General features: G+C 42.9%; 5 protein-coding genes across 5 annotated transcripts; 3 read left to right on the plus strand and 2 right to left on the minus strand.

Moving 5' to 3' along the window:
* Positions 1-240, plus strand: EV420DRAFT_1265510 (uncharacterized protein; the record flags this gene model as incomplete). The annotated part of the gene is made up of 1 exon (XM_060467279.1): positions 1-240. A coding segment is annotated over one exon (240 nt), but the record flags the coding sequence as incomplete, so codon positions are not given.
* Positions 241-848: 608 nt separating this feature from the next.
* Positions 849-2,454, minus strand: EV420DRAFT_1477352 (uncharacterized protein; the record flags this gene model as incomplete). Its single annotated transcript, XM_060469410.1, has 5 exons — positions 849-2,045; positions 2,103-2,150; positions 2,205-2,270; positions 2,320-2,382; positions 2,452-2,454. The coding sequence occupies 5 exons, from the start codon at positions 2,452-2,454 to the stop codon at positions 849-851; spliced, it is 1,377 nt and encodes a 458-aa protein (XP_060334274.1).
* A 2,854-nt stretch (positions 2,455-5,308) lies between these two features.
* EV420DRAFT_1265776 (uncharacterized protein) lies at positions 5,309-5,653 on the minus strand (the record flags this gene model as incomplete). Its single annotated transcript, XM_060467291.1, has 1 exon — positions 5,309-5,653. A coding segment is annotated over one exon (345 nt), but the record flags the coding sequence as incomplete, so codon positions are not given.
* A 4,578-nt stretch (positions 5,654-10,231) lies between these two features.
* Positions 10,232-10,660, plus strand: EV420DRAFT_1234571 (uncharacterized protein; the record flags this gene model as incomplete). The annotated part of the gene is made up of 1 exon (XM_060466569.1): positions 10,232-10,660. A coding segment is annotated over one exon (429 nt), but the record flags the coding sequence as incomplete, so codon positions are not given.
* A 2,166-nt stretch (positions 10,661-12,826) lies between these two features.
* On the plus strand, positions 12,827-14,423 carry EV420DRAFT_1477356 (uncharacterized protein; the record flags this gene model as incomplete). Its single annotated transcript, XM_060469411.1, has 6 exons — positions 12,827-12,859; positions 12,912-12,915; positions 12,946-12,968; positions 13,200-13,322; positions 13,431-13,802; positions 13,860-14,423. 6 exons carry the CDS (start codon positions 12,827-12,829, stop codon positions 14,421-14,423), a joined length of 1,119 nt encoding a protein of 372 aa, XP_060334277.1.
* Between the last annotated feature and the right edge of the window lie 959 nt (positions 14,424-15,382).

A 15,382-nucleotide genomic window follows, 5' to 3' on the forward strand; every position in this document is an offset into this window, starting at 1 on the left:
CGAATTCTGAGCATACAGAGCCTTGAGGCTCATCACCGCTTCTGTGAATGGATGGAGGGTGAGTATATCCTGCCTGACACACAGAATGGCTCCCGTCATGGTTTTCATGGCCTCAATAATCCGTTCATACTGCGTTGCACAATCAAGACAGCATTGGGTTCTGGCCGACCACTCTATGTCATCCTGTCTGATCTAATTATGCTTTTCCCTCGACAGACTACTCCTCTCTACGGGTCATGATGTATAAATGAGGCATACTGATGCTCGAGGCACCAGCGTAAGTTATTTGAATTTATTTGTATAAGTATACTTGGTAAAGTATATTAATACCATTCGTTATTCTTCACAGTTGTTTATTTGTTTTTTTCATACGGTATACAAGAAGTAGGAAATACTATAACAAACGTAGCATGACCATGATGCTCACATTCCCTGTGCGATTATCTGAGACTCGACAACTGCATGACTTTCCGGAATGATATTACTCGTATACGTTCCGTCTACATATCCCACAATCTGGATATCGTGATCCTCCAGATGACAGTTGGCCAGGCATGTAATAACATTGCCAGACATGTGAGGGAAATCCAAAAGGGGGCTATTCGCATGAATCGTAACTGAAAGTATGTCCGATGGTCTGGAGAGTAATTGACGACGTCTCTCCACCATGCTAGCGAAATGGGAACAAACAAATTCAATACTTGTCCATCCGTGATCCAATGGACAAGAAGTTACAACAGAGAATAGAGTAAGGCGGGATTGATACAACAAAGACTGGTCGAGTTGTTTTCAACAACTGATAAAGCCAATACGATACGGTGAATGATAGCGTCGCATTCTTCATACCATCAGGTAAAATGGAATGCCAATTCTTTAAGGAAGGGCAGCTCTGATAGGACGTTGATGATATCTTCAGTGAGAAGTGTATCATATACTGCCAAGTGGGTTAAAGTCGTATGGCATTGAGACCGAATGATGAGGTTGTACACAGAAGGAAAGCAGTCTTGATCTGTAAAGTCCAATATACCATAGGGAGGGTTGCTCTCAACTATGATAGATCGAACAAAGGGCAGTATGACGCTTCGGAATAAGGCTCCTTGAGACGCTATGAAAATATGGATACCGGGGCATTCAATGGCCCGTTCGTTGACCATAAAGCCGTCCATTCGAGGCTGTTGATATATGGCCCGGAAGTACCACATATGGGGCGTGAATCGTAAGTTTTGTAGGGTAAGATCATGGACGTAGTCGCTGGCATAACAGTCGTGGAGGTCTTCGTAAAATGTGATGGAAGTGCGAGGGACTGAAAAGGTGGAACGGGAGTTTAAACTGGCGAAAGTGAGTCTTTTGAGTAGAGGTGCTACTGCAAAAGCATTGATGTGGTGTCGTGCAGTTGAATTATTCCCAATTGTATGAACAGCACATCGACGAAGATTAGGCACTCTGCCTTCAAGCGCCAAGAGCATTGGAATAAAAGCCAAAGGGAGATACAAATTGAGAATCTCCAGGCACTGTGATTCTGCTATGATTACTCGAAGGGCTCCCGCAAGAGAAGGTGCCATAAGTTCATCGTCCGATCCTACGAACATAATTTTGAGCTTCCTACTTTTGGAGCGATGAATAGCCATGGACGTCAGATCCGTCCAGGCTATAGTGCGTTCTTGATTTGAACTTCGTCTCCTGACTATTGTCAATGGTGTCCAAAAGGCTGCACACAGATCGATAGCAGTGCTACACCACTGATGACATACGTGGGATACTATGAAAGCGATATTTTCTTTGTCCCCTACTTCGAACGTGTAGGTAGAATCGTTGTAGAATTCGGAGAATATTTTAATCAATATTTCGGGAGGTGTACAAAGGACCACTGTTTCATTGTGGATGGTGTTTTGTTCTAGGTGATTGTTATGAAAGGAGAGGTTATGGGGCGTGGAATGAACGGTTGCGGTCACGATTGAGTCAGGTTGCATGGACATCACAGTGTAGGTAGGTTTAGTAAAGACTTCAAGATCGGCAGCTGTTAAACCGGAAGGTCTGTAATAAATCTTTTTGGGACAGAGAATAGTCAGTCGACTATTGGGCAGATATGTATCGGTGCTTACTGGGGCTGCAACAACGGTAGATGCATTCATTATTTCTATCTCGTTGTGCTATATAGTTTTCAGCAACTTGAAGCTTCTTAGTACATGGAGATTACTGCTCACTTCCTGAGTGGTCGAGTTGGGTTTATCATTGAATGATTGCTGGATATTTTGGGGGCCATTGGTAGTCTAAACTAGGGTTATAATTATTCAATCCCTGATGACAAGCAGTACATACTACTTGAGCAGGCTGAGAGTAACATTCGGTCGTAAGACGTGGGTAGCTGGACATGTACATGTCCTACATTTAATGGTCAGTTATTATGAAAAACATGAGATAGTAATATACTGCCAAATGCGCTTTACTCACCATTTTTTTACAATGTCCTTAGTATTTGGATGTTTCGGATGTGATGAGGGACAGGATGTGAGGGTTGATTGTTTAATAGTTCGAGATGACTATAAGTATATGTATGGTTGGATTAATTAATACGAATCTATGTAAAATAATTTCCCCACCGTGTTGTCACTGAACAGTGACGACAATTGGCATTATAAATAAATAATGATAATACGATAAATAATAATATTCTGTCTTCTTACTTCTGACCAGCCATTCGTTTTATTTATCTAACAAGATACGTGATCTATTATTTTCTCCAGAAAGCATGGTGTTTATACACTTAATGTCTGGTCAAATGCGGTATTTGACAGGTAAATAGGTCAGACCTTTGATGAAATTGGTCTAACTATATTAACTTATTAAATATATTCTCTGCGGTCAATATATGCCAATCTCAACGAGATCGTATGAACATCGATATGCAAGAGTTGTGAACTGCTTAATAATCATTAGAATGACAAGAACATTCTTACATTTGTATTTACAGAAACAGCACTAAATCGACGAATGATGTTCTAATAGATCAATGGTGAATGGATGTTCGACAGGTTCCTTTCATTTCATGGTAACAGAAATATGTTTTATTTTTTAATGAGATGTCTTGGTTGATAGTGTTTCAACGCTGTGCACCACGTCAGTCAATACGTCTTAAGTTGTGTTGATGTTGCTAATTTGACTTCGGTTGGGACACATTATGGGACTGTATCGGCGCGAAATTGGTTTATATAAAATACCGAATTGCTGTTTTAGGAATATCATGAGATCATAGTTTGATCGGCTAGATCGGCATATAGGCCAATCGGCTTTGATGCCGATTTGCCTTCATTCAAACTATGACTTCATGATATTCCTAAAACAGTAAATTAGTATTTTATCTAAGCAACGGACACGCCGATATAGTACCATAATGTGCTCCAACTGAAAGTAAGATCAGTAACCTCAAAACAACTTAAGACGTATTGACTGACATGGTGTATAACGCTGAAACAGTATCGATTAAGAAGTTTCATTAAGAATTAGTATATATTTCTGCTCCCGTCCGCATTACATCCCAGGAAGGATCGTTTGGATTTCGGATCGGTAATCATGCGCAACTGGTCGTCTTCAGCACATTTTTAACAGGTTCCACGGTATTCACGTTATCCACCAACACACCAAGGGAACTTGTTCGTTTCTGTATATGTAACACCATTACATCAGACAGACACCTTTTCAAATGACCATAACACCGATAAGAGCATACGCATGATATACAAAGAATGTAAGGGTAGAAAACAGGTTTGATACTCATGGTTTTATTACAAAAAAAAATTTAACCAATTCTTAGCAAATGCTGGTGTAGTCGCTTAATCTGGATTATCCTGCTCTAAATCAGTAAATTCTAATAATAGGAGGGTAGTTAGTAGGTGGGAAGGGGCATGACCTGGCCTTAGACTACATCTATATGTCTGGGGGTTGGAAGTTTTATTACTGTTATTGGAATGTGCCTGACTAGGGACCTCGAATGCTATAATTACTGATCAGAAACGTGGAAAGTATCAGTGTGACAACACGATTATTGCACAATATTAATCGAGTTCAGATCCGACGAAAAAGCAAAGCTTTGATGATTGACTTTGCATATAAGATGAAATACTTAAGTGAACTTCAGACAGAGGTGTGCGATATTTGGTGAAAGGGGTCTAACTGTTGTTTCCCATACTTATTTGTGGTTCGTCATCTATCACTATGATGAAAAAAACAAAAAGTTTCTACTTCCGAGACGAATTTACTGTTCCTACGAGTTGTATTCTGTTCTTCAATTGCTGGCGATGTTTCATGAGTAGTACATGAAAGAAGTTTTCCAAGGTCGAATTTATTAGTAGGATGATGATGATGAAGTAGCATTTTAAGTAACCTAAGGCCCTATGGAGCCTATGCATACATCTTGCGCTTTGTGACACTATATGGTAGCTAACTATACGTAATGGTATCGGTATTACTGGTAGTCTTGGGTTATGGGGTTATGTGTCTATCTGTGTCCAGCTGTGGTGGTCACTTGGTAGTGCGTAGTTGTGTGTCTTGATGCAGAGGAGCTGCTTTGAGTGGAAGAGGTGACCATGGCATGGATGGTCGATGAGTGGGATGTTTAGGGAAAGGGGATTGCAGTGGGATGTTGAAATTGTATCGCTAGGTCGTCTGAGGCGTCATATATAGCTGTTTGACTGGGTTAAAACACATTATGTTAGCAGGGTGCACAAATGAGTACGAATGGGTACTTCCCTCCATAGCGGAGGTGGGAGGACAGTCTGCGAACTGTCCCTCCCCCTCGTATGTCCAAGTGAGGCACAGAAAATTCGGTGTCCATACATCTTGAATTACGTTCCTACGGGGAAGGACCGCCTTTGTTGGTGGGAAGTCTGAGAAGTGTTTTGTGCGCTGCACGTACGCGAGGGTAGCAAAGGTGTGCCGGGATTGGATTGCTAGTAGGTGTCTGAATTGAAGGTTGCCCAGTCTCATCCAGCGACGAAGGGCTTGTTGTTCATCGGAGAATCGGCGGCAGATTAAGAGGAAATGAGTAACCGTCTGGAACGTTACAGTGAGGGCAGTTGGGGGAGGGAGTTGCTTTCGAGTGGAAGAGGTAGGCGTTTAGTGGTACGTGACCTGTGCGTAGATGGGTGAACATGCTCGCTCCCGCCCTTGACATGTTTTTGAAGGTGCGCTGGTCTTTGGGGAAGGTGGGGACCGGTCAAAATGTTTCGTGAAGCTCCCTTTGGGCGAGAAGAGCTAATGTTCTGCCCACTTCTTCTGGGTACGTTTCGAGAAATCTGCTAGTGTTGCAGCCTTACTGCGTGGTGGTGAGTATGGTATGGTTGTCAAAGAGGGGGAACGAGGATCTTTGTGCTGCTAGTTTTGCTTCCGCGTCGACCATTTTGTTTTTGTGGACATCGATGTGATCTGGTACACATTGGATTCGTATTCGAAGGGATTGTCTCTTTGCCTGGAGTAGGCGCACCTGGCGGTGGAATTCGTCGACTAGGTAGCGTCCTGATGTTGTCTGACTAGACTGGAGAGCGAGGATGGCTGCTTGGGAATCTATGAGGATGGTAGCTTTAACCAGACTCGCGGTGCTCTTGATGATGTCCAGGGCCAGTATTGCACCTATTAGTACTGATTCAAAGACAGTGTGGTGAGTGTCTGGATCTAAGTAGAGGTGGTGGTGGACTTTCCTATGCGGGGCGTTTTCGTTAGTCTGCGACCATGCAGCCGCCCCGATCTCTGCTTTGAAACCTGATTCGTCGGAGAATATTAGCCGATCTCCTCTTGGGTCTTTGCTGCAGTACGTTCTGCCTGGATTTTGTCTGGGGCGAAGTCGAATTCTATACAGTTTGCTTTACGGATTGGGTTTGGGTCGATCTGTTTCCTTTTTTCCTGGAAGTTGGAGAGAACGTTGAGGAGGTGGTTGAGTGGAGAGCGGTTTATTAGTAGGACGGAATCATAAGCGTGAACATTTGCGGTGTCAATAAAGCAAGGGTTATGATTTGCTTCGACTTGGCCTTTTAATCCTGAGAAAAAGTTATCTAGACTTGCATGGGTACGTGGTTTCTATATCACTTTTTTTTTAAAAAAAAATAGAATATAAAATCACATAATTGGAAGGATCTTATATGAGAAATCGTCACGTCGGCTGTTTGTTTGGAAATAATAATGATAATAAAACAAACTAAGACCAGGCCTCCATGAAGTAGTGAGGACCTGAGACGATCTAGCGTCTGGAAAGATAGATGTACAAATGGAAGATGGTTTTGGATGGTAACGTCCTTCAGAGTATACACAGAAATTTTAACTGCGGTTTAGATGGTGGCGACCTCAGTATAAAGTAATTTAAGCATTAGTATGGAAACTGACCTGGCGCTAAGAAGAATACATCGAGGGTAAGGTTGTTATCTAGAGGTTTTGGTTACGTCATTCTTGAATAAACGACTATGGTACCGGATAGGTGGAGGGGACGGGATATAAGAGTTTAATCCATAGGAAATGCAGCAGAACGCACTTGTTGGGTAGTCAATGTAACAGCAGTTTATTCATGCGTATATCCTTGCTCAAAATATGCTTTAGATATCGCCTGGAATGATCAACGGATGCTTGACAGTCGCGTCTTGACGACATGCCTGTCTCCGGTGTATTGACTAGAGATCAGAATAAGACGATGCGTGTTATTGACGCTTCTACGCCGATTGTTGAGCCCATTTTCTCGAGTAGAGCTATAAAATAACCGAAAATTTCGTTGCTGACCTGTCGTGCTATTAGAAGGTGGTTGGAGTTATCTTTCAGCTTTTTTTTTGGTCATGAATTTCCATGAAGGTATGCTTACCTGGTACGCGATATTCTTATTGAAATGCTTGTAGCATGATATATAGGAATATAACGAGAAACAAGCACCGTGGATGCCATAGTAGTGTCGTCCTAATGTTGTTGCCGTCATTTCCCCTGCTGGATGTGAAGTATGTTGTAGTTGTCGAGTCATGGCAAGTCGGTGGTTTGGTGGTGAAATAGCTTGAACATATCCGTAGAACGGTATTACGGCCATTGTAGGGTCGAAGGATGAACTCGATTGTGGCGATGATAATAAAGTAGAGGCTAAGATGGTTGGTAGGGTGCTGCTTTTAAAGTGGAATATCGTGTCGAAAGTCGTTAGTGTGTTCAGTGCGATTGATATATGCGTTGTACCCTTCTAGGGGCAAACGAGCTAGACTGATCGTGATGGTAAAGGTACAAAGACGGTAGTGTCTGAAGGAGGCATGTTCGAAGTCTCCTACTCACTTGTTCAGTAAATTCACCGACTTTGTTACAACAAAAAACATCATAGACGTTCGTGCTGTTGCAACGCGTTACAAAAATGTATTTTTTGTAATTACCATCTAATATACATGATTGTCTTCTGAAGCTGTCTAATCTACGTGTTGCGACACATCCGGATACATACTGCCCGAAATCATATCCCAGGGAGACGCTGAGGTTTCCCCTCGAGAGAACGACCTCTACCCTCAACATGGAGCCATCCTGGTCAATGTAGCCAATGACAGTGACTGGGTTTCCCAAGCATGCGAAGGTAACTTGCTGTGGGATGGATTCCTCGGTGTCTCGTGTCAGAGTAGTCGGTGATTCCAGTTACGCGTCAGAAGGGACTGGGGAGAGATTGTTGCTACGCCAACTGTTTGAGGCAAATCGAGGTGAAACTGAAAGATCCAATATGTACAGCATGACTTGCTAGGTCGAGCGATTTACTTGGTCTTCTTCGTTGGGGTTACTCATGTTTCTAGGAGACCATGAGTTCACGGTATGACAAAAAAAATCGGACACATACCTGGCGAAGAAAGTCAATCGTCTGCAAGGACAATGTCAGACGATGATAGAAGCGACGAAAGATGCGGGCATGGCAGTTGTATGCCACTGGCAAACAGTCCACGTGGTGGCGGTGCAGCTCCTGCTCATTGAAAAGCCACAGGCATGTAGGTGCTTTGTCTTGACCACAATCTCCCACCTTCGTTGGCCACCTCCACCACTATTGAACGACAAGTAAGTGATATCCTCTACTGTCAGCTCGTCAAGGGATGTCTATCCTTCAAAGTTGTCTCTCGATGATGCCAACCTCGTTCTATTCATCGTTCAACATCCTGGCCGGTGGCACAAGGATAGGTCCGATTTTAGACTAGGTGAGCGGTTGTTACAGGTGTCTTCTACAGAATTATTACATTGGCAGTAATGACGACGGTCGAACTGCGCTACTCGCACCGAAGCGAACTCAATTTACCCTAGAAGATGAGATATTGCAACAGACGGGGAGTGTTGCAACGGGAAGCACATGTGGGATTGAAGGTTTGCTTATTGTAAGTTACATAGAATAAATCTGTGTGTTGTAACATGTTGCAACACGTAGAAGTAGCTTAGATAGTGTAAATGTTGATAAGTAGCCGAAATTAGTGCATTGTAATGCGTTGCAACAGGCTGAACGTCTAAGACGTTCTTGGGTTGCAACAAAACCCATGAAAAGTCAGACTTGTTATATACAAGTTTACATGATTTGTCATGAACTTCTCTAAGGAAAAGTTGATAGAATATAACCTGAGAGAAGTAAGTAATTACTTGGGCAAGAAAACCTGACTAAGGCATGGTAGCTGTTATTCGTCCGGAGGACTGACTTTAAGCGAGGAATTGGGCACGATTATAAGTATTCACTGAATCGACTGCTACGCGGTATGCTTGGGTTCTCTCTCAATTTCAGAGGGGACAATCGTGGAGTTGTACATATAAAGAACATGTATATGCTTTATGTGGTGCAATCCTATGTTACTGGAGTACAGGAAAGGACTATTCGGTGCGCTCGAGCTTTCGCGGAATTATAATGTACACGGTATTGTAGATGGGTTATTCTATTCAATATCTGTGCTGTTGTTCTGTTGTCTGGTTACTGACGGATCTGTCAAGTTGTCTTCTATCAGAAGTGATCAATGGACTTTCGACAACGGCAACAAAATAGCGTGCCTATAGGCAGATTAATACGGTTGACATAGTATGTGCGGTAGTCGCGCGATGGTACAGGTCTCCGTAGTGGAGTTCGTTCCTGCTAGCTACACTTTTACTCGATCTATTATATCCTTGGAGCGTATTAAATTGTAGATCAATGTTGCGATGTTGAAGTGGAGTGAGTTTTTTTTTTTTCGCGCGTGTTTTGGTGCTTAAATTAGGGTCGTATAGCTGTATTACTCCGGCATAAAACGTAACATGTATCCATACTATGATATTTGTTTCTTGTTCTCGAAATATGGTCGCCTTTCCAAATTCATTTCTCGACATTCATCGTTGTCTTATTAACTGCTGTTACATTCAATTAACAGGAGTATCGGGGTCTAGAAGAGTGTCAATCTAGCGCGTATATGACACTTTTCTAATTCTTACTTGGTTTGATTTTTTAAGCGGTAGGTGGATTTGTATTTCGAGCAAGGATTTGGATCTCGATCTGGCAGGCGAAAATACTTAATTAAGAAAAGACATAGGGGCTTTTTTGATCGAGATCCGAAGTTTACTAACAGTGGTATTAAGGATTGTGTCGATCCTTCTATCTTCCAAGACTGTAGCAGGTTGTGCTTTTTTCAATTATGGTGTATTGAATATGTATAGCAAGAATTTATACTTTTAAAGTCTTTGTTCGTGAACCCATAAAACTTGGAAATATCTTTCATTGTATGTGCATGTTTGGTATCATGCTGACCGCTTTACAACGAAAGTTCGTTGCAGTCGTTTTTGGGAAAAACACTTGCGGGCTATCTATTGATCTGTCTTCAAGATGGTAAGTGCTTTCTCAATTTTATTCTGAAGTTGACTGATCATACGATTTTTTTTTCTGTCTTTTTTTTCTCATTTGCTGTTCTTGCCGGGTTGGTTGTGCCATATATTCTGGTATTCGCTTTCCATGGCGTAGGAAAGAGGAAATTTCGATTCGTTTAGGGCGGTGGATATGAACCTCGAGGAGATAATTCACCAGCTCCTTTCGCTTCATATGCATATGATCCGCGGGACTCCAGCTGCGAACCTCTTACTATCTAATGTTCTGCCATCTGACGTAGATCGGATTCATTTACAAGCCTTGATGAATCGTGGCCAGGAATACACTCAACACCTATCCCAGACGTTAGCCTATTTTCGGGCTGTCGTACGCTTTATAGAAATCCAACTGACACTCGCCGTTATTAATGTCGAGGATGCTCGGACCATAGTGCATCCAATCAGGCGAATCCCCGATGAGGTTCTTGGGGAAATTTTCCAGCAGTGCGTCGAAATTGAGTCGACGACGAACAGCATCGATATTAGGGGGATGCCGTGGACTTTATCTCACGTCTGCGGCCGTTGGAGGGGATTGGTGATGAATATGGGAAGGCTGTGGAAAAGAGTACAGCTTGATTTCGGTGAAGAGGCGCATACGGGTTCAGTTGGAAGCTCTTATCTTCTGTCCAAACAGCTTCTTCGAGCTGTTCCATTCGATGTCGATGTGTCCATTGAAGGATCTCCGGAAGATTTGAATGCTAATCATGTACTCCACACCCTTATCCCGTTCTCTCATCGTTTTCGCTCTTTGACGGTCGAAGCCGGAGTATCGTCTTACCAGTTTTTGTCGGCGTGTAAAGGATCCTTTCAAGCCTTACGATTCCTTTCGATCAGCGATCTATCCCATTATTTATTCGAGGATATGGAAACAGATGATCCATATCATGATATTATTCTCGATGCGTTTTCCTTCGCCCCAAATATCGAACATCTGCGAGTAAATGGGCTGCCGCTTCATTCCCTTTCGTTCGCGTCTTCCACCCTTAACTCCGTCGTTCGATTCTCTGCGCAACTTTATTCGCAATGGACTGCAGTGTTTGTTTTGGTAGCGCAGATGAACAGGCTAGGATCCTTGGAGCTGGTATGCAATTGCGATTTTGAGGACATCGATGGTGATTTTGAGCCTGTGGGGATTCCAACCTTGCGTCAATTGACCCTTCGGGATCCAGTCAGTCAGCCGGATATTCAGATCGTTTGGGACAAGATAGAGGTACCGCAGGTCACTCAGCTTACGCTGTCCTTTGAAGGAGATTCTTCCTGTGTTGCCTTTCCACATCTCATGGCAGCAGTCGCGTCTTTAACAGAGCTACACCTTCACATTGGTCATACTTCAAATAATTCGGACGCCGATCCTTCCGCGATGATCTCATTCTTAGAGACTATGCCCAATGTGGTTACCTTCTGTTTTCACACATTTTATTACTTCACTCTCCTGTTTCAGAGGATATCTACGGATCCACACTTCCTTTGAAACTTGCGCGCTCTCTCTTTTGGATATGAGGGCGATCTCAGCGCGGAGAATGACGCCCATTTTATCGATGCAATGTACATGCGTACTACAGATCGTGCGTTCCCTCCTATCAAAAGAATCGATCTTCGGTTACCTCTTTCTTATGCAACGGGTCTTGACAAACAGAAGTGGGATACGGTGTGTAGGAGTGATAATGTTGTTGTGAAGGTGGATAATATTCAAAACTTTTACTGTGACCATTAAGTATTGATGTGTATCTGGATTGGGAGCGGTGATTTGATTCGAAAAAATTGAATCTACGTGCTGTAGTTAATATTTTGTCATGTTTGAATATTCTAAAGGCTTTGCCGTCCAGATTTGAATATTTGACTCTATAGTAATTTTTGATGTTCGTCTCTTTCTGTTATATCATGTCTACGGAGCGTCTTACCTACTTTCTTGCTACCTTCTCGTGAATGCATCTGGATGGATATACTTCATCTCAGACTCTACTGGCAAACATATATTAATTTGGTTTCAGTAATACGACACTGGGTAAACCCTTCATATGGTTTAGCGTTCTTGCGTTTCTTTCTAAAGTCGTGTATCTTGATTGGTGTTAAGGTACTATAGTGATCATGTGGGCTTAGTGTGAAACTGGACAATTCGTGTCTGATGTTGTGCGAGGTATCGCTTTACCGCTCTGGGTGCTCGCATACATTGCGAGCTTTTATTATGTAAATTTGATGGATCGTCATGGTTCGTATTTTTAGTAGGTATAGCAAGGTAGGATGATACTGAACGTCGTAGTGATGTTCGCGTCAACGGCTGCTGAACTGTTGATGGACAAATTTGGTCTGAGTTTTTTGTATTCGACTTAATACCTCTTTTTCTGTACTTGTTTGGGACATTAGATAACTGTGAGTAGTAAATCGAATGGGTATTTTATAACGAGCTAGTTTGTGATATGTAGGTGGCAATTTTGAACTGCGGTTTGTGGACTTTTCCTGAATGTAGCGGAGCCTATATGGCATATAGAAAAGGACGCGTATAGTTGGGGGTAAAGGGGAAAAAAATGAAAGCGGCAAATAACACGCGGCCATAAAGGCCTGGGACTGTCGATAATGTCATTATTATTATGTGGTATGCTAGGGTAGATGCGAATTTGAATGGCGTGTGTCCGACGTATACAAATACAGTAGCAAACATTGTCACAATATGACAGGTACAAATAACCACCTCGTTGTCTGCTGTTGTATTCGATACTCCAAAGATTCAAAAATGGATGACAAAAGATCGTCTAAGGCATCTACTGCTATTTGCTTTAATTTCGTCGTATCACTCATAACTTTGAGTCTAGGTCATGAGCGAGGTTCATGTCCAGCGTGAAGAACGCGAAGGAAGAGTTCATCCTTGCATCCTTCTCTTGACGTAGTAAGTGCTATTTACCCATAAATGTGCCGTATATTGATGATGATAATCCAGACTCCGGTTAATTATTGTCACATTTAAGATTCTTCACCTGCGATGTCTTATATCGGGAATCTGGTCGTTCAACAGGTGCGTGGTATCTAATGGAACCTATCAGAAAATATGAACATTGTCTGTGCAGTATGGTACGTAAGTGGCTGATGGGTTAGATGTAGTCTCTGATATTCTTCTATCTCCGGTGTGTGCTGAATATATCTACTTGACGGTCAGCTGATATTATGCTCTTCGCTAGGTCTGTGGGTGCTCCTGCTCAGTAACCACTTCCGTTGGAGCTTTTGACATATCTAATGACACTGTCGGTTCATCGCAATCTGACGACGCTAAAGAATCTATTGGTCAATGGTCATTTCCTATTTTGTCTGTTCCCATCGAGTAACAGGAGCAAGACGCATTCAATATTACTGTCTAGGAGCCTCCTGTTCGTCGGACACCTTCTGAGATTTTGTTGGCCATATTTTCCGAAATCTATAACGAACCGGCATATGCATTCGAAGTGGGGAGGAAGGGAAGCGTGGCGTTTGCCATTTCTCACGTATGCCGTCAGTGGCGAGCCGTCGCTATCGAACTGTGTGCAGAGTTCTGGACTACATTGACTATCGCTGATAGTTTCGACAAAAATCGAGTCCTCACAAAAAACTAGGCAGAGTTGACGTCCATGGCTTTACGCCGTTCCAAGGATAAAGAGCTTAACATCATGTTTATCGCATCAGAAGATGCTTGCATGATGCCGTCTCTCGTTGAAGCTTTTCGCCTGGTTACAGCTAGATCACAATTTTTGAGGGACCTCGATTTGTATTTCCCTCCATCATTCATACCTTTGCTCTCAACGCTTGCGGGCCGTGTACCCGTTCTTCGTAGGTGTGCTGTCCGGATTTTTGGTGATGCTACAAATGCGGAGCATCGTATTGATGCATTTGCAGTGGCACCTTGGCTGGAGGACGTCACCTTGCTAGGTTTTGACTCCTGGTCCACAATCTCTGTTCCTTACCTCTCTATCACATCTTACGAGGACGTACGCTATTGCCATGCCAGTGAAGACATCCATGAACTTACTGTACATCATTTACAGTTCTCATTGCACATGTGGTACTTTTGGGCTGTCTACCAACGTCCTTGGATGGGGCGCTTTCATTCCATAGGACCTCCTGTGGAATGTCCTGGTATCTGTGTATTCGTTGCATCCCAGGGGGCTTTGTTTCGGGGTGTGACATTGCCCCTTGTCCGCGCTGTCGTTGTGGAAAGCGAACGTCTTGATAGTGTGTTGGGTTTTACGGACGGAGATTGTTTACCTGCCGTATATGATCTCATTATCCGGTCTCAGTGCCACAAGACTTCGACCCAATTTTCGGTATACGATACTCGTCTTACCGGTGACATCTTTGATGTTCTGTCAGAACTTCCTTGTCTGACGACTTTGCCATTCCATTTTACTCGATGGTACGAAGAATGCGACGCCATCATTCATGATGTTGTCATTGCATTATCCTTTACCGTTGGAGGCGATGTGCTTGGTGCTCATTGCGTGATGCCTGTTCTGCGTCAGCTTATTGTTACTGCCTCCAAACTTTTGGATAACGGACGAGGTAGTGTCGGGGTTGTTTGTCCTCACTTTACGAGTATGGTGGAAAGCTGATGTTACCCACTTAGGGGTTCCTCAGGAAAACTTGGCGTTACGATTACAGTGGACAGTCCTTTTCTGGACTTTCCTCGTATGTCCGACGATGTTATTGCGTGGTTAGCTGAATGTCGTAGGATAGGTCATGATATATGTATCACGGGTTATGTGGATGGTGTCTACGTGGATAATATCGTACTTGTCTATTCCCTCTCCCCATAGAAAAAGTAGGTGTATCATGGAGTATTAAGGATACTGTAGAGTCATTGAATCTGTGTATACTCATTCCGAAATATAACTAGTTCTTTGGACACTAGCCCGGTGAAGCTTAAAGCATTGTGTATTTATCAGGTAGGCAATGTAGATTTTTCATGACTTCGTACATTAGACAGTGTGTTGGAAAGGTTATTTGCGTCCAGAGGAATTGACAATGAATCAAGGATCGTTTAAATGTGATTAACGTTACGAAGCTGTTGTGTTGGCCGGATATAACTTGACAACGCTCGCTGCTCCGTATTGGTTCCCGACTATATTTGGTTTATTTACTTTTATATTGTCGGCTTTTAGCGTTCTTCTATTGTTTTTTTTTCTTGTTTCCGCCGGTCCGATCGTTCAGATCCTGCTTCGATCGGCTGCTGTTTCCCATAGTAGAATAAGGGTTCTAAGTTTCTAGAATCGAAGCTAGTGACTAGTCGTTCTAGTCTTCTCAACCATCGTTCATTCGTCGGTATGATATATTTCCATCTTGGGATAACAAAGATGGTCCATTGTTCCTACTTGCTAGAACCAGGTCCGTCTTTCACGGCAACAGTTGGTCAGAGTATTCGCATAAGGATAGACGAAAGTAGAGAAATTTGGTCTGTTTTAAAATTAGCCCGAGCGTCTCTGTTTGTACATTGAAACAAGGTCTGAAATAATACAGTTTCGTGAACGTAGATCTAATAGTAACTGTCATATTTTTCGCGAACATACGTTGT

The sequence above is a fragment of the Desarmillaria tabescens genome, assembly GCF_030435595.1.
Source record: "Desarmillaria tabescens strain CCBAS 213 chromosome Unknown EV420scaffold_9, whole genome shotgun sequence".
NCBI classification, from domain to species: Eukaryota; Fungi; Basidiomycota; class Agaricomycetes; order Agaricales; family Physalacriaceae; genus Desarmillaria; species Desarmillaria tabescens.